Source organism: Gymnoscopelus braueri, assembly GCF_963280865.1.
Source record: "Gymnoscopelus braueri genome assembly, chromosome: 11".
NCBI classification, from domain to species: domain Eukaryota; kingdom Metazoa; phylum Chordata; class Actinopteri; order Myctophiformes; family Myctophidae; genus Gymnoscopelus; species Gymnoscopelus braueri.
Window position 1 is genome coordinate 42,144,431 of NC_137613.1, and position 19,296 is coordinate 42,163,726.

The window sequence follows — 19,296 nt, forward strand, 5'->3', positions numbered from 1 at the left end:
GAGCATTGCACTAGGGAAGCTCTACATTGGTAATATCTACAGTAGAGCAGAGGTGTCTGTTCTGGGCACAAGTGGCCTTTTCATACCCCTGTAATGGACATTCTTTAGCAGGGAACTGCAGTGTTGCTGCTGAAAATACAAGGGTTATGGGAACTGTGGAAAGAAACAGGAAGCGTTGGGGTCAGAGATTAGAACTAAAATGGGTAAAGGGCTACAGAGTTTCTGTGGGAAGCGGTCATCTCTGCTAACATTGGTCCGCCCTGGAACTGCCTTTGTGGGAATAGCCTGCCCTGACTAACAGTAAATAATCATATACAGACATCTGTACAGTGATGCAACACTCCTGGTTGTTTATCCATTTTGTTTATAGAATACATAGTTCTATTCAGAAACAGTGGTTAAAAGGTTAAATTAGTCACATTGCCAAGACAGAACAGAGGGACCTGCTGTTATGCCACAAAGAATAAACAAAACACATATGTCATGTCACATGTATAAGCATGAACACAAATCAAGGTAAACAAAACTTTGTTCCTATCCAATGTAAGTCCTGCATGTCTTATGCAGTTTCTAGTGGACTGGCTTGGGGCACAGGTTGGATGTCTCTTAGTGGTAATGTACCCGCCCGATCGTCCCTGTCCCGGTGACCAGGATATCTGGCTGTCCATTCCTCCATATCTCCCTCACTATGCGCTCCCTCTCCTCCAGACGCCGTGCCCTCTCCAGTTCCTCTGCCGACGCAAATACGTTGAGACTCTGCAGAGTTCCATTAGTAGACTGGCTATTGCGCTCACTCATCATGCATGGCACCACTGTCACCTTGGGAATCTCTGAGTCTTCCCCATCTTCCTCCCCAGTGCTCTCATCCTCTTCTTCCGCACTGGACAACTTAAGATGCCTCCTCTCAGGGGAAGAAGGGGGGGCCTTTGCCTTGGGGTGGTGGCGAGGTGTGCAGGCAATGCCCGTCACCAGGAGGCACAGTGCCAGGAGTAGGCCGAAACAAACGCCCATCATGAAGTACAGAGCGAAGCTCTCTGGATTTGCTGTGTGTGCATAAAAACACAATGGTGTGTTTTGTTAGAGATTTATGAACAATGAGCCAATATGGTATTCTTGACTACAATTTCTACATAGAACGACTAACAGTGTGGATTGTCACATCATGAGATTCAAAAATGTGGAAAAGCATGCAGAGTGCACATTGTCAAAGAACAGTGGTGGCAAAGCCAACAAAATCATAACAATTACACAATAAAATCCTTTATGTTCAAACTCTGAGAGTGTGTAAGAAGGAACCATTTACACACTGAGTTAAAATGACTCTCAGGACTTTGCAGTGTAAGTCCTGGAACTGGAGGGGTTACCATTTAAATGTTTCTTAAAGCATAAGAATAACATGATATACTGTGTGTGTATATGTGCCCAACAGAGTGAGGCCATTACCTTGGATGTAAGCATAAGTAGCCATGCTGCTACTCAGCAGCTCCATGTCTCTCTGTATGGGGTCCATTTTGGATTACTCACATCTCCAGCCCTCCTTATACGCCACTGTCAGCTTTCGTGCCTGTGAGACACTGTTGAACAAGCACAAATTAATAGTAATAATAATTAATAATAATAATTTTTAAAAAATCGGCTTCACTTCGACAGATGATGATCTTTGATAAGGGACACACAGTGTCATTCGCGAAGCCAGCCCTTGGAGGTTTTAATTTAGAGGGCCAAGAGAATGCACTAGGATGTTTCTTCCAAATCCCCACCCATCATTCTTGTGATCTAACGTCAGAGGTCATTGGACATGTCAAGGACATTGTTCTCCTGTGTGTCTCTGCACTGGGGCCCCAGTGAGGTTTGTATTAAGTAACTGTATTCCTGTTGCAGTGAGTGGCTGAGCAGCCTCTTCCGGTGGTGGTGGGAAAGGGGAGGTTATTTTCAATTTTTTCCCACAGAAACATGGTGTGTTAGGTTTCAAATGCGTGCTTTATGTGGTGTGTCCCTTGCATGGGATCAAGTTGGTAGTCGCAGAGAGGAGAGTGAGGAAGGCATATGAGAGAGGGGCGGGGGGGGGGGGGGGGGGAGAGAGAGAGAGTGCTGTGGTGATAGGTCAAACAAGGATGGGATTGGAGTGATCATGTCAATGACAGTTCCCCAATGGTTCCAATGAAAATTCACTGTTCAGTATACCCATTTCACTCACTCTGACAACAACAATGTACATGAGAGCAGGGTGCTTTTGTTACTGCTACGTTCTCTCCAGAGTATAAAATCGTGCCCAAAATCCAATCTGACCCATGGGTTGCTCTCCCACCCTGATCTTAATCCAGATGACTGTTGGCAGACCCTGTGCACTTTCAAGGGTACTTTTTGCTATTTGCCCATTAAAGCGGTGGTTACTATAGTAGCAAACCTCTTGCGTGGTCTATTGACTCATGGGAAGCAGTAGGTCTAGACCACTGTTTCCCAAACAGTGGGTCAGGACCCATGTTTGGGTCGTGGACCAATTTCTATGGGTCGTGAGTATATATCCCCTTTTTGTGTCTGACATTAAATACATATTCAAAGTAAAAAATATCTCAACTTTAATGAATTCTAACATATTTCAAAAGTATTTCATAAATAAAATAAAATGAATAAAATAATTTCCATAAATAAATTTAAAAAAAGTTTAAGAGATAGAAACGTTGTAGATCTACCATTTTCACTAGTTTGGGTCCCGGGCAAACGTCTAATTTCTCTTTTCGGTCTTGAGTTAAAAAGTTTGGGAACCACTGGTCTAGACCAGCATTGCTTTGACTTCTGTATTTCACTCCCATGGCTTGGTAATTGATTTGATTCATGCTAGGATGTGTGTAACCATTTGCCTCCTCAGTTGACTGCCCCCAGACGTTAATGACATAAGTGGACTGACCATTTGTTTTTGTTTCAGATCATGTTAAGATAAACATTGTTTTCTTTTGGTTAAGGCTTTTGGCCTCAATTTTCATCTCCATCCTCTTAAAGCACAAATTGTCCAGAAATCCTTTTTCAAACCTGTAGCACTGTGGCAATTACTGAACTACTTATGATGAATTTGTGAAATACAAAATAAATAAAATAAGACATTGCATTTTTCTCAGGGAGATTTTCTTTCTCTCTTCCTCAAAACTCCACAGAAAAGGAGTTGAGAGTAAGTTGGGAATGCCATGCCAGTAACAACAAGATATAATAATGTGGCTGTTTTATGCAGGAATGGTCTTCTTGGGGCAGACAAATTTAACACCTAACATTTCCAGACAAGTCCAATAACCCTGGACATGCGTACACCAACAGCTGCAGCTGTTTATGTGCTCTGTGAAATGCACTCCCATTCAACTCTCCACACTTCCTGCTTAGATAATCCAATTAAAGTCAAAAGATGAAACTTGAGACCATTGAAAAATAATGCTATTTTATATTTATTTGTTTTACAGTAGGCCTTTGCATTTCCACCAGAGGTGATCCCAAATCCATCTCATGAAAGAGTCTGCACAATACTTGCAAGGACAAAGTTGCTCTAAAAATGAAATAATTGTATCAACCTCATTGCATCTGTGGGAACAAACAAAATACATTCGTGACAAGTTAGAAGACCAGATCCTTTGATCTTTTTGGTCTGTGAATTTTAGGTTGCAAATGGAGGCTTTCAGCCTCTTTATAGCTACTGCTACCTATAAAGTCTTTTATGGTCTGTGGCATTCTAAAGGACAGCAGTCCCCACTAATAAACAAGTCTGCTGTCTAGTGTGTTTCCAAGAAAATCACTATATAAAGTAGGTTTAAAAAGTTTGAAAATCACTAATCTAACCCATAATAGTGCTTAATCCAATCCACATCCATATACATTAGATATAACAAAATTAAATGTTTTAAAAAAAAAGCAAGAAAGACTTTCTAAGTCTGTTTCACTCACCTCAACTTCTGGACCAGAGCAATACAGCTGGGCTGCCAAACAAACTGCACAATAATTCCACTGATCAAACAATTAAAATAAATTCCACATTTGGAGTGACCTGTCACTGTATAAGTGGAATAAAAACGAGTCCATCACAAACAAAACGTAGGTAATTCCATCGAATGTAGAGGAATAACAATGGACAGTGATTTCTCCTGACAGAGGACAGATGTTGCTGCTGTGAAACAGGAAGCCAGATGGAAAACAGTCCTTATGTGTGTGTGTGTGTGTGTTGTCTCTATAGCATCAGCGTCAGCTATGACCCCACTCCCTCTCCTCAGGGACAGGACCAGCCAAAAAGGGTCCAGACTCTTCAAAAAAAGGAGGTGCTTCCTGAGAGAAAAGTGTTGTGAGGGAGGAGAACTTTGTTTGCATGTACCACTGGCAGGGACACACAGATACAATTCATCTGTTTAAAAAAAAGAAGAAGAGTGAAACCACCCATTCAAGACCATAAATCCAAGTAGACCACACTTTGGTCATCAAATTGACAGAGTGAATATAGCACACTTCACTGCAGGTATTCAGCACTCTTCTGGCTTCTGGCTTCTTTCTGGAGCTCAAATGTTGGTGTGCCTGTGATCAGTGAGCGGTGATCTCTGCTCTGGCAGCCAGGCCACAGTGAGCTCTGTTCAGTGTTAAGCCAGGAGGGTGGAACAGGAAATAGCTAGTCGGCTGCCGTGCAGGCACAGGGCCGTCCGTGGTGCCGTGGGGTTTGGCGATTAAATCAGGCTTTTGTGTTTTAATCTCAGGTTTTGGGGAATAAGAGTTCAGCAATATGTCCATGCCTGAGTTTTTAAGTAACGTGCAAGGGTGCTGAGTGCAAAGGTGCACAATGGTTCTCAAAAATGTTCATGTCAAGGATCTCCAAATTGATATGTATTTTGCAGCGGACCCCTATTTGTAAAGATTTTGTGCCAGGGACCCCCATAAGAGATTTGTCAAGATTTTTCAAAACTAGGCGATCTACAAGCTCACAACGCATTGCATTGCGATGTGTTGTGAGCTTGTAGACGGGCTATTTTTAGATAGCTGAAAAACATAATAGGGCTTAAATGTCCTCCTTTTGCTGGGGGACCCCTTGGAATCCCTTCAAGGACCCCACTTTGAGAACCAGTGGTGTAGCACGTGCCGTTGTTTGGTGGTGCCTGTGGAAGTGGCTCATACATTTATACAAGAATTGTTTATGCGGTCTTGCTATGTGTCCCTCTTTAAAGTGCTATTCTGAGTTTAGCGGGTGTTGATGTGGCACCCAGTCCAGAGTTTTCAGCAAAGCTGTAAGCAGTCATTATGTGGGTTGTTGTTATTCAGATGTTCTCAAAGAAAACAGTGGCTTGAGGACAAAATATGTCCAGCGTCAAACCACATGCTCTGCCCACAGGTCAAAACAATGATTCAACTGCCCATGGATATTCCCCGAGATGATTTAGGACCATATGACTCTTGCATTACCAGATTCTAGTGTTCCGCCCCATGTGTGTGATATGGTGGCAGCACACCACTCATTCTACATTCCCAGGTTTAGCTTAGCCCGCTGCCTCCTGTCTGTGTTATGTCAGGCCTGTCCTCTTCCTGACACCGCTTGGAAATTACACACGCCTTTACAAATTCCAAGAATTCTCTAAAACACACATATTTGTCTGTAAGAGAACACTAGGATGGCAGTTTCTAAGGGAAACAGTCTCTTCCTTTCACTGCCCTGCTCAATGCCATTGGCTAAATGCTCCATGGGTGCCAGCCCACCAATCACTGCATAGAGTGACAGCTTGGCTGTGCATGAGAGAGCAGTGTTTGTGAGATGGAGAGCTAAACTGTGGAAACAGCCGCCTCTGTTTGTTTTTCCCTCCACCACACTAGTATTGATCATGAGCAATGTTTTCCCTGGCTGGCATATGGGCGGTTAGTCATTTTGGGCTGGTTCCATAGACAGACAGATGGGCACTGTGGTCAATGGCAGGGTTATTCAATGCTCATAAAGGAGGGCAGAGCACGAAAACACTGGACCACACCTTCCCTGTTAACACCCTTTTCATTTTAAGTGATTAACCACATGAACCCTAGCGTCCCTATTCTCCGCATGTCATTATAGGTGAACATTCACCAAAAATGGCAAAAGTATTTTCGGCAAAGACATTTGGTGTAAAGGGAAAAAAGAGGGGACCAAGTATAGACCTCTGGGGGACCCCAGTCAATGAAGTACGTTACATAGAGGTTAAGTGATTAATACATATTTTAGCCCATTATATGGCTTTTAACACAAAAACGTCAAGTTCTGTCTAAAAAGGAAGTTTATTTATTAACAATGTCCACACAGTCAAAAAGTATCCTTCTGCTTCAAAATAAAGGAGAAAACAAAAGTTCATTTCAGGTAGGCTACTGTATCTGTACCAAAACCCCAATAATCAAAACATAACATAGGCCTACATGATACACAAGACAGCCAAAAGCACGGCATTAATTTGGTGTGATGAGTTATTAAAACTTAATCCGGGAACAAAACCGTAAATATTTGTTTTGGGCTGGTCCCCAACTCGGGGAAAAAATATGCAGTAGGCCATAACATTGCACCCCCGCTTCAATAAAAAGTCAGTTCTTTTTCTTGGCAAACTCCTTCCTTCCGCCTCTCTGTGCAAAGTGTCGGACATGGTGGATCTTGGCCAGCTGGCTCTGGATGGTCGTCATGATGTCCAGGTGGTCAGGAATATGAACGTAGCGGACGTTCCTGCCAGTGACGAAGAGGTCCTCCAGCTGAGAGAGACGGCCTCGGCGGTCCCGATAAAGCACCTTCTCTAGACGCACGTTCATGAAGGCGTCCACGTTGACCAGGCGTCCCCGCGCCGTGCTCTCGTCTCGCATGTCCACCGTGGTCACCTCGCCGTGCAGCCCCTGGAGGAGGATCACCAGGCTGTTCTCTGCGATGGTGCGCTCCCGGATCGAGTGGGTGATTTGTTGTGCCGCCCCGGCCGACACTCTGGAACTCGTCCCCTCGGATTCCATTGACAAGAGAAATTGAGTTTATCTGAGTAGGAGAACAAACAACCAGGTGTTAAAGTGAGTATTACGTTTTTGGACACATAGTAAAATCTGGAACTCGTCCGAACAATATGAACAAAGATATATCCAAACAAGAAAAAAACGTAGGTCTCAGGCACTCAAAGATAGTTCCTAGTAAACTAGGCATAGTAAAATAAGTTCATACACACACACACACACACACACACACACACACACACACACACACACACACACACACACACACACACACACACACACACACACACACACACACACACACACACACACACACACACACACACACACACACACACACACACTTATTTTACTGTGGCTACATAACTTAAGCCAACATGTTTCAACAAACACACCTGGTGACGGTCTTCATCAGGACATAATCAAGACAGGTTCACAGCACACCTATATAGTCTAACTCTAAGGTCACCTATAGAGAGCAGTCACAACAATGGCATGAACAACAATAACTAACCTTTCTATATACAAAATCAATCATCCTTATCAGGGAAATGATAAACCATAATTAAATTGGAACAAAAAATGTTAACAAGTTAAATCAATCTTTTCACTGAGGCCATAGTTCAAAGCATCAAGACATACCTAATAAAATATGTTTCATAGTGATATTAAAGCTTTTTAAATTCACGTAGGCCTACCCCCAGTTTGAAATGCATTAGGTTAGGTCATTTTATCTCTGGGACCTCAATATATCCAGGAGTTTTCCAAGGAGCTTACTGGGGAAAAGGGACAATTATGGGCATCACTTCCTGTTGTCAGTCATTCAATTAATTAGAAGGATCAAATCAGTCAACAATATAATGTGAGAACACAACCTGACAGAAATCAAAAAGGGCGTCACAACAACAGCAAGTGTCAAGAGCCACTGATCATTAATCTGAATCAGCTGTGTGGGGGCAGATCTTGTAGAGTAAGTAGGCAGACTAATGTGACCCTTTTTTATTTCTGTCAAGTTGTGTTCCCAAATTATTATTGATTGACACACGGATCACTCAAATGAATGAATGAATGACTGACAACACCAGGAACAGGAAGTGATGGCCATAATTCACTCAAGGCCTCATGGGACACTGGACACTAGAGAAATGTTTAGGTCCATTAAGGACATTTTTTCACCCTCGTATACTTCCTGTTTACATTGAGTGTAATTCCGGGTTTCACCAGATGCGGCGCGTCACTACCGCCCATTGGGAACTTCCGACAGAATCGGCCATAGACGGGATTAAAACACTTCTTTATTGAAAGATATGGATTATTACATTGCACTAGAACTCCGGACAGTTAGTTAACATTTGGGGCTTGGGGGTAAGCACCTTTTATTTTTGCATTTGTACATGTTTGGAGCCCCGGACAGGCTAGGAGCTGAAAGTCCCGGTGACAATGGGGAGGAGTGTCTACAACTCTCGTAGATTGAAAACGTCAGAATCATAAATACGTCTACGAGAGTTGTATTCTACAGCTAGCTTTGGCTATTTTTGAAAAATCTTGAAAATGTGTGCAGTGTGCATATCTTTGAATATATATATATATATATATATATATATATATATATATATATTTTAAAGCGAACATTTTTAGCTCAAATCTTTGCTTCTGGGGGTCCGTGGCACAAAACATTTACAGATGGGGGTCCGTCCGCGGCCAAATGTATATCAATTTAGGGGTCCTTGGCATGAAAAAGGTTGAAAACCACTGAGCTAGTAGATATTTTCGGTGCGCGACAAGTCCAACCCAGGCTTAAGAAATAACAATAACACGTGCGTAACAGACAGACAGGACCATTTTGATTTGCAATACAACATGCCCATCAAAGTTACGTTTATACAACTTTACCTGCTCTGATTTATTTTAGTCCATCCATTCGAAATCAATAGTTTTTCTCTTCGGAAAAGTAAATGATTATTTTTTTGTGGCAAACAGTAGTAGCCGGGTCGCAAAATACAGTCTATGGTCGCAAACAGCGTTGCCATATGTTGTGAGAGAAATAAGCAACCAGGTCTATGAAAACAAGAGGTGGAAAGACTGGTGACGCGAGGTTAATGAAAACAAGCCCAAAAGAAGCGACTAGGCACTTTAAAACTTAACTACTTAAATAATAATTTAAAAAGAAAATTGGAAACAAACCCAAATAAGCAACTACACTTTAGAAACAAGCCCAAAAAAACCCAACCGCAAGCAACTTTACAGAAAAAGAAGCCCAAAGTCGCTTTTAATAAGTGGACATGGCAACACTGGTCGCAAAGGAAGAGAACCCTGATGATGTTGATTTCTTCCCCATAACTACCATGGATGTATTACTACACTGCCCTCTAGCGGTTCCCCATAGTTTATTCAGAAGCCGTTGCCCCTGAAAACGTAGGATGGGTGCATGAGTTTTGTTTGTTTGTTTTTTCAGCTCCTATAGTCTAGACATTAGAGATTTAATGTCTAGACTAGACATTTCTTCCATACGAAAATGTGATGTCAACTGGATTCAGTTTAAACTTCATATAGCCTACAGTAGACTGTATGGGTGATATATTTGACATTTCGGATCAGCTGGATACATTCTGGAACAAACACAAACATTTCAGAGACATTGTGAAATATTTTAATATTGTCTCTGAGATAGAAGACTGGGATCAATCTCTCTGTGCAGTGGAAATAAACATGTAGTGTGTGTCTTCACAGTGGACATGAACGACCATGATCATCAGAAAAATAAACCAGGCAAACAAACACTAGAATCAGGGTTCCATGTTGTCCATCATGGCCAACAGGTCATCTCCTTTGTTGCTGGTAGTGACCTCCTCTTGCTGCACTCCCTGGTCTGAAAACTCCCCTGCAATTCGAGCGAGCTCATTGGTGGCCTGCTCATCCTGAGTCAAGCCAAACACAAAAACATGAACATATCGTTTTATTACTGTGATGCAACAGTCTAGCCTGCAGTTGAACGTAACCACTTGCAACTGTACTTGGACCTCTTTTACCAAATCTCTTTGCCAAGAATAGCTGATCTGCATGAACAAGTTTAGCGTATATGTTTATGTAGCCTATTGTATGTGCATTTTTGTCAACAAAGTTGTTAATCAATCAGTCAATTGGCAACAACCTGAAATTGCAGCCAATCCATACCTGCATCGCTTGGATATTTATGACTTCATATAGGGGCTCATCCAGTCCATTCAACGCTCCCCTGTTAAAGGAAATGGCAGCTTTATGAAATGCTCATCATTGGTCTATTTCATATAGGCTAATAGAACTCTGACCAAAAAATATGGGGCATGAAACCCTAAGTCGGTTTTGTAGTTTGTTTTCCTGTACAGGTTAATAAATACAGAAGGATACAAACCAGGCTGATTTAGGTGTGCCAATGTTCAAACATTGACAGTAGTCGCTTACTACTGTCAATGCTTGCACATTGTCACACCTAAATCTAACACCCCCTTTATTAATTGTACTAGTTGCAGCTGTGTTGCTTACATCACTGTGTATTAAAAGGTCAGCCTTATGCAGCCTGCCATGTTTTTACCCGTGTGTAGTTTTGAATCTGTACTGGAAAACAAACTACACAAATGGCCTAGGGTTTCATTCCCCTTTAAGATGCTGGGTCGTGTAAAGAATGACAACGCACACTTCCTCTCCAGTAGGAAACAGGTTTATACGAAAGCCTGTCTCAGCACTTTGCACATTTCCAGCATTCATGCCCCCCATCAAACGTGCCAAAAGGTTGAGCTCTTCTTTGGCCAGCAGGTTAGGGGTGTCGTCTGTCTGTATAGTACAATGACGATACAATGGGTTACATAGGCTTGGCTACTCAAGGCTCCAAAATATTTGTACGCAGTTTATATAGAGCTTAATTTATACTACATGATTGCAACACATTTATTAACTTGTAGATCTGCTATTTTTGGCAAGCGATGCTGTCATACTACAAAATAAATTAGGTTTTGCGATTTCATGACAATAATACCTTGTTGGAAGGGCTCTTAGTCTTAGATGTGTTTGTCTCTTCCAGATATGTCGCAGAGTACCTTTTAATTCAGTAACCAAAACACAACAATAAAACAGACATAAAAAATCTCAAACATTTCATTTTCACCCCTATATGAGAGAGACTTGCTCACTAGTACACACACATGTTTGTTCCAAGTCCAATAACTCTGTTGCCATGTAGTTCAAAAGAACCCTCTCTGATGGGGCTCGTGTAGCTGCCTCCTGTGGGGAACAGGCTTCGCTTCACTTCTTTCCCCTTACTATCAAACGTCCTGTGGAAACAGGTGACGATACATTGTGTTGAGAGACAAATCTTAGAATGAGTCAGTCAGTAATAACCTTCACTGTTAAATCAGCTATTCAACACATTGATTACCTGATTAGTCCTGGGACTTCCATCCTATGGGGCACTGGACCTGAAGTTGACAGGGCAAAGCGGCCATTGGGATTCTGTATTTTATGCCTGAGGAAATGTGACACCTGGATGAGAGGGGAAAGAAACAAAGGCAGATAAGAACTGAATTGGTATTCTCATTGGTAATTCAACTGATGGCCAAGCAGAACTAATATGGACTCACGCGAACATGCATGTCTTGAAAGAATATGAGCAGTGTTTGCCTTAGAAGTTGGAATTCAGCTTCAGGTAAAGGTGTGTACACCTACATGGAAGACGGAAAACAATGTCATACAGGAGTTATTTGTATTATTTGGCCATATGTGATGAATATGGATGCTTAAAGACATTTCTTAGATAATATAGTGGTTAGAGAGGCCTTCTGGTAATCAGAAGGTTACCAGTCTGACCCTGCGGCTCACTCCGTATGTACTAATGTGTGCCTGAGCAAGACCTTGGCTCAAAACAGCTCCCCCCTAAGTGCTCATCATAACCACCTGACTAGCCATCAGTTACAGTAGGTGAAGCTAAAACTGAATTTTCCACGTGGGATTAATAAAGGTCTACCTTTGTTTGAGTACAAATGTCCATGCTATGATCAGGAATGAATATCAAAGAGTGATTACATTTAAAGTGTTGATATATTACACTAAATGGTATCGTATTGTGTTGCATCCTGTCATATATTATCATAACATATCATATATACAATCATGAGTCAGTGAGTCCCATCAGCAGTACCTCAATGATCTTCCGATGGGTCTCGTCCACTTGGTTCAAAACCACGGGAGTGTCTTTAACAAGCTCCCTGATGGTGTCTATGTGGTTGTAAGAAATGAGCAGCAAGTCTTTGGGCCGTGGACAAAGGAAGATCTGATACTTGAAGGCCATCACCATTAGTTCATAAAGCTTCATGAGAAAAATAAGGAAAAAGGGCATTCAAGATGAATTGCAAAATTGAGCAAGAGAAAGATGAAACTGTCATGGTAAATAAGTGTTGGGGAAGTGACTTAAAATGTTATCTATTCTATCTTTCAATTAGAAAGTAGGAAAAAAAAATTAAGTTATGTTACAATATCGCTGTGCCAAGTAATGTGTTACATTACTTTTTCATTACTTTTGTGTTAAATTCACAAAATACCCTCAAATGAACCATAAATGGACTAAGCATACTATTAACCAAATTAAATATATGCATTTCCTTTTGGGAGGAAATGTATAATACAAAAATCTAGCCTATGTTAACCTCATTAATACTGGCATCAATCAAAAAAATCTAAAATAGCGAAAATAGCAGATATACAAACTCGGTGTGAGCTTGTGTAGATCTGCTAGTTTCACTATTTGTCACACAAACAAGTATATAAGTATGTATATACCCCCCGTTTTACACATTTCTGGTAAATAAAATAGCCAGTAGGCCTACCTATGGTAACTATTCCGGGGCGATGGTTGCAAATGAGATTTTAAATATCAGTGCATTAGTGCATACCTTATCCATGCTGGCTGGGCTGAGCCTCATGATTGAGGTGTGTGCTAGCCGTGTTAACACTGTTTTCATTGTCCTATGAGAGTACAGGTGCTGAGGCTTCAGAAGCTCCTCCATAAAGGACCTACTAAACATGGTCGCAGTGATGTCGTTCATAACTATGCATGGAAACGGGACAGGGACAGATGAATGGTTAGTTCTGAACAATACTGCAAACAGAGGTGGAAAAAGCACTAAAATGTTTTACTTAAGTAAAAGTATCAATACACCAATGTAGAAATACTCTGTTACAAGTAAATGTCTGTACTTGAAGTACCAAAAGCAGAAAGTACTCATTATGCAGACTGTCCTATTTCACAAGCTTTTAAAATAAAAATACAAATCTTTTGAAAATAGCAGATCTACAAGCTCACAATGCGACACATTGTGAGCTTATAGATCGGCTATTTTCAAATGGCCGAAATGTATATAGAGCTTAAGTGGGTAATGCATGTTTTGTAATAATAATCCAAATCTACAAAGTAACTAGTTTTCAAATAATTCTAGTGGAGTAAAAGTACAATATTTGCCTCTGAGATGTAGTGGAGTAGGAGTAAAAGTACTGCAAATTGGAAATACTCCAGTACAGTAAAAGTACCTCAAAATTGTACTTAAGTACAGTACTTGAGTAAATACTTAGTTACTTTACACCACTGACTGCAAAACACATAATAATAATAGTATTAGTGATAAATGAATAATGGTGAATACATCACCCCACTAAATTCTGCTAATTAAATGTGAATGTTTACTGTTAGAGGCAGTTTAGCATGTTGCATCAGACTACTGTATCTTCCACTACATCAGGTTACAGGATCTACAGTTAATGAACTACATGGTGTCTACAGGAAAAAGGAAGCTGACTGAAACTAAAACAGTACAATAATAGAGTGAAACAATACCTCTCTTTCTATCATTCTCTGTCCATAAACCTTTGCCAAAACAAGAACAAACAAATCATAATGAAAGAGTTATCACATTCATTGGGTTTATCTACTGTGTGTGTGTGTGTGTGTGTGTGTGTGTGTGTGTGTGTGTGTGTGTGTGTGTGTGTGTGTGTGTGTGTGTGTGTGTGTGTGTGTGTGTGTGTGTGTGTGTGTGTGTGTGTGTGTGTGTGTGTGTGTGTGCGCGCATGCGTGTGTGGGAGTTGGGGAGTGGGTTTGAATATATTATTTAAATAATAATAATAAAATAGACTAATATGTTGCCTGAAAGCTTACAATACATTTGTAGCAGAATGTTCACATCATTTGTTTCTATTGTAATATAGCTTCATTATGTGGATTTCAGCTTTCAGGGAGACCATAGTTTGTTTTATGTAACCATCAGAACAAACCAATACAGTACAGTATCATACAGTATCTAATGCTGAATTAAGTGTGTTTAAAAATGGTAGGCTATATGTTCTGAGGTAGCTTTCCAGGGAACCCACTAAATGTAGTACCCCCCATCATACGTAATGGTACTGTATCCTTTCTGGATTTATAAGGATCAGTTGTTCGCTGTCACTCCTTGAAAGGATCACATGGAACTACTGTAGCTTGTTTGCTGAACACCCAGCTACAACTACAAAGCTGGTCTATTTTCTATTTCTATAACTTCATCTCTACCTTTCTCTGAATTGTCCTCAGAAGTGTTGTTGTTAGCTCGAAGACGTTGGTCCAGTATATACAGCATTTCTCCACCAAGATTGATAAAAACAAGGGGAAGAGTTCTCATAGACATATTGTAAGGCTAGGGGATTATCTGCTAGCAGACTGGATACAAATTAGTTACTGTGGTGGAAACAGATGAGCTATTTTGCAGAGGAGAAAATGCTCTTTTCACAAGCAATGCCCAAATGTTCTTGATGTTTCTGCCCAGAATCAAACTCACTGATTGTCAGTGTGATATTGCATAATTTCTCTGCAGTAAGGTCTAAGCATGCCTCTGTGGCTAGCTCTTCTCAATGAGATGCAACAGGTGGCCAGGAAGGGATCAGCAGTGGTTATAAGCTTATTGGTTGAGGTTCATATGACGCCAGCCAATGGCGAAAGCATTTGTCTTGGAAAATCAAACAACAAAAGCAGACTAAGTGCTTCAACATAAGATGACGATGATAAGAAAATCTGTTGTTTTTGGCAAGCAACACTGTCATTCGGATAGATCAGGTTTAAGGCCACAATAATGTGTTGTTGTGATTTGCAGTTAACATGCAAGTAGATTTAATCTTAAAGAGGTGGTGCCATGTTTTTGCACTTTTTCTGTTTTTCATGTGTCTATGAGGTTGATAGAACTTCATTAAGCCCCCCGGTGGTGTTTTTATGGTGTTTTATGTCTTCTCTGACTATTTGGAGTTTTTTCCTGGAGGCTGAAACCTTGAGGGTCAAATGTGCCAATAGAGAAACAGCGCTTTAGTGACATCACAAAGCCCACACCCTCCCCCTCATTATCATAACACAACAGGTGTGGGCATGAGGAGGAGGAGGGACTAGGACAGGTGGGTGGTGCTAAGGTGGTGGAGGAGGTGCTAAGGTGAGAACCAGGTATACTTAATGCACTGGTGGGTGTGTCTACATAAAAACAACATTTTAACACTTACTGTACACTTTTTTTTTGTTGAAAAAAATCCTTACATAATAATAATACCTTATGATCAGGTTTTAGGGTTGAAAAATATCATGGCACTCCATCTTTAAGAAGTGCTTACAATTGTTAGACATCCATCTCTAGCTCAGACTAGGATTAGTCCCAAACTAGCTTGTTTAAAACCTTGTGTTGAACCTACATACAATAAGTTCAACACAAATGAACGAACCTATAGTATGCCTCTATGACTGTACAAGTTCAGTCTAAGCACTATCTCCACTTTCTTTTTCTATTTGCTTATCTTCAATTTTACACACACTCTTTCTCTCTCTCTCTCTCTCTCTCTCTCTCCCACACGCACACACACACACACACTGCTCACTCTTGTTGAAATGAATGATATTGCATAGAACAATGCAAATCTACTGTATCTTTATGCATGCTGACATTACACAGAGTAGACGTTTAAGACAGACAATTGCATCTGTAACTAACCACTTGACGGGTTAAGGATTAAGCTGTCATTTATGTGTACAGTACATGTACAGTATAATTATGAAAAAATAATTTATGAGAAAATTAGGAAATGTGATTTTTAACGTGTGGGGGATACACCATTCCATCCTGACTGGATTTACTTAACTCACCAAACCAAATGGAGGTCCATAAGTGCATCTGGCTTCTATCGTTGTAAGTATGAAATTATAATGCACATGTAGAAATGTTTTCTTACATCATATTAACTAGTACTGAATTATGAGTAATTTGTATATTAAAATATCACTTAAACATTTAAAAATGTTGAATGGAATATCATTTGTCATCTAATTTCTATAGTTTTGCAGTTTTATACATCTCACCAACTGTCAAAATTGTCCCTCCTAGAACTGTTACAATCTCCTGTTTAAGTTCGGAGAAAGGATTTAATGATGACCCATCCTTGGCTGAAAGCTCTTATAACTTGAATTGGATGGAGTCTATACCAGACACCACACCGATCTCAGCTATTTCTATCCCTGGAACACATGAAAGCCTAACTCTGTATGGAGGACTATTTACCCAACGTCAAGCTTGGACCTTAGACAAACAACTAAAAGTGGGTATTCGATTTTTTGAAGTGCATGCTTGGAACTTGATTGGACAAAGTATTTCTATCCGAGATAGCCATATGATGATTTGGCAACATATGACAATTGATGAAGTCCTTAAGATCGTTTTGGACTTCTTAGATGGCCATGGCAGTGAGACTGTGCTTTTGAGAGTGACTCTACGTGGATTATATAAAAAGTATATTGCAAAATCCATCCTGAAGCTGATCAAAAACCGTGAGGATAGAATATGGACCCAACTTTCAGTTCCAAACATGCAACAGGCAAGGGGTAAAATTGTGTTTGTTCAGAGTGAGAATTTCAATACTGGAGTCCTTATCCATGATACATTTTCCCCTGATGATGATATGTACATGGGCACTGAGAACAAGATGAAGAAAGTGAGGAAACATCTACAGGAAGCACAAAATAATTGTGCACATCATATTGTATTAACAGACACCACAACTACAATAATCCCCAGGAAAGTGGCTCAGGAGTTTAACGGTGAGCTCAATAACCTTATAGTGGAACAAAAGAAGAGGTTGGGGTGCTTAGGTGTATTAACCATGAACTTCCCCAGTCTTGAACTTGTAAAGAACATCATTGAAATCAAGCCTTGCTTTTGTGGCGATGTTCCTAAAATTGGCGGCACCTCTAAGTCTCCACTTCCACTTGAGCCACAAACATCTGAGCCAGTTTCCAAGCAGGTACCAGAAGCAACATTTCTACCAGGATCAGCAAATGAGCCACTCACTATTCCTGAAAAAGCATCACAATCAGAACCCACACCTGAACATCACACCACACCAGGACCTATAGCTGACCAATTGCCAGAAGCAACGCTTGAGCCCAAATCTAATCCTGAAGCATCAACTCAGTTAGAACAGCCACCTGTGCAAATCACAACACTTGAACCAATGTCAAATAAAGAGACCAAGCCAACGCTTGAACCCAACTCAAATCCTGCATCAACAACTGGACCAGAATCTAAGCCTGAGTCTCCAACATCCCAGCCGGTGTCAGGACCAACACTTGCGTCTCTCACTATGGCTGCACCTGAGTCCAACTCACCTACTATGTCTGAGCATGTGTCAGAGCCAACAAACAAGCCACTCACTATTCCTGAACAAGTATCATATTCAGAAACTACACTTGAACATCACACCACACCAGGACCAAGTGACCAAGGGGCAGAGGCAACACTTAAAGGTCATACTGTGCCTAAACCTACATTCCAGTCAGAACCAACACCTGAGCCAAAGAACACAATTCAGCATGTGACTGACCCTCAACTAGAAGTGATATCTCAGCTTCCCACCACACTTGAAAAAGCACCTGAGTCTGAGTCACCAATACCCGAGCAAGGTTCTAAACCAACACTTCTTTTACATTCAGAGAAAGCATTTAATGATGACCCAGCCTTGGCTGAAAGCTATTATAACTTGAATTGGATGGAGTCTATACCAGACACCACACCGATCTCAGCTATTTCTATCCCTGGAACACATGAAAGCCTAACTCTGTATGGAGGACTATTTACCCAACGTCAAGCTTGGAACTTAGACAAACAACTAAAAGTGGGTATTCGATATTTTGAAGTGCATGCTTGGAACTTGATTGGACAAAGTATTTCTATCCGAGATAGCCATATGATGATTTGGCAACATATGACAATTGATGAAGTCCTTAAGATCGTTTTGGACTTCTTAGATGGCCATGGCAGTGAGACTGTGCTTTTGAGAGTGACTCTACGTGGATTATATAAAAAGTATATTGCAAAATCCATCCTGAAGCTGATTAAAAACCGTGAGGATAGAATATGGACCCAACTTTCAGTTCCAAACATGCAACAGGCAAGAGGTAAAATTGTGTTTGTTCAGAGTGAGAATTTCAATACTGGAGTCCTTATTTATGATACATTTTCCTTTGGTGATGATATGTACACGGGTACTAAGAACAAGATGAAGAAAGTGAGGAAACATCTACAGGAAGCACAAAATAATTGTGCACATCATATTGTATTAACAGACACCACAACTATAATAACCCCCAGGAAAGTGGCTCAGGAGGTTAACGGTGAGCTCAATGACCTTATAGTGGAATACAAGAAGAGGTTTTCACCTCCACAGTGCTTAGGTGTAATAACCATGAACTTCCCCAGTCCTGAACTTGTAAAGAACATCATTGAAATCAAGCCTTGCTTTTGTGGTGATGTTCCTAAAATTGGTGGCACCTCTAAGTCTCCACTTCCATTTGAGGCACAAACATCTGAGCCAGTTTCCAAGCAGGTACCAGAAGCAACATTTCTACCAGGATCAGCACATGAGCCACTCACTATTCCTGAAAAAGCATCACAATCAGAACCCACACCTGAACATCACACCACACCAGGACCTATAGCTGACCAAGTGCCAGAAGCAACGATTGAGTCAAAATCTAATCCTGACGCATCAACTCAGTTAGAACAGTCGCCTGTGCCACTCACAACAACTGAACCAATGTCAAATAAAGAAACCGAACCAACGCTAGAACCCAACTCAAATCCTGCATCAACAACTGGATCAGAATCTAAGCCTGAGTCTCCAACATCCCAGCCGGTGTCAGAACCAACACTTGAGTCTCTCACTTTGGCTGAAAAGACACCCGAGTCCAACTCACCTACTATGTCTGAGCACAAGTCAGAGCCAACACACAAGCCACTCACTATTCCTGAACAAGCA

At 41.0% G+C, this 19,296-nt stretch overlaps 4 protein-coding genes across 4 annotated transcripts in view; all 4 read right to left on the minus strand.

The window, feature by feature from the left end:
- Positions 1–19,296, minus strand: part of myo1g (myosin IG) — a 419,914-nt gene that overhangs the window by 77,723 nt on the left and 322,895 nt on the right. The window lies entirely within an intron of this gene.
- Positions 326–4,368, minus strand: eva1bb (eva-1 homolog Bb (C. elegans)). Its single transcript, XM_080443386.1, has 3 exons — positions 3,928–4,368; positions 1,444–1,574; positions 326–1,043 (listed from the first exon to the last, which is right to left on the minus strand). The coding sequence occupies exons 2-3, from the start codon at positions 1,508–1,510 to the stop codon at positions 607–609; spliced, it is 504 nt and encodes a 167-aa protein (XP_080299512.1). The 5' UTR covers positions 1,511–1,574; positions 3,928–4,368; the 3' UTR covers positions 326–606.
- On the minus strand, positions 6,246–8,982 carry lsm10 (LSM10, U7 small nuclear RNA associated). Its single transcript, XM_080441419.1, has 2 exons — positions 8,854–8,982; positions 6,246–6,988 (listed from the first exon to the last, which is right to left on the minus strand). The coding sequence occupies exon 2, from the start codon at positions 6,964–6,966 to the stop codon at positions 6,556–6,558; it is 411 nt and encodes a 136-aa protein (XP_080297545.1). The 5' UTR covers positions 6,967–6,988; positions 8,854–8,982; the 3' UTR covers positions 6,246–6,555.
- Positions 9,747–14,642, minus strand: oscp1a (organic solute carrier partner 1a; the record flags this gene model as incomplete). The annotated part of the gene is made up of 9 exons (XM_080442695.1): positions 9,747–9,878; positions 10,135–10,195; positions 11,139–11,267; positions 11,372–11,475; positions 11,574–11,654; positions 12,131–12,298; positions 12,882–13,036; positions 13,820–13,849; positions 14,528–14,642. 9 exons carry the CDS (start codon positions 14,640–14,642, stop codon positions 9,747–9,749), a joined length of 975 nt encoding a protein of 324 aa, XP_080298821.1.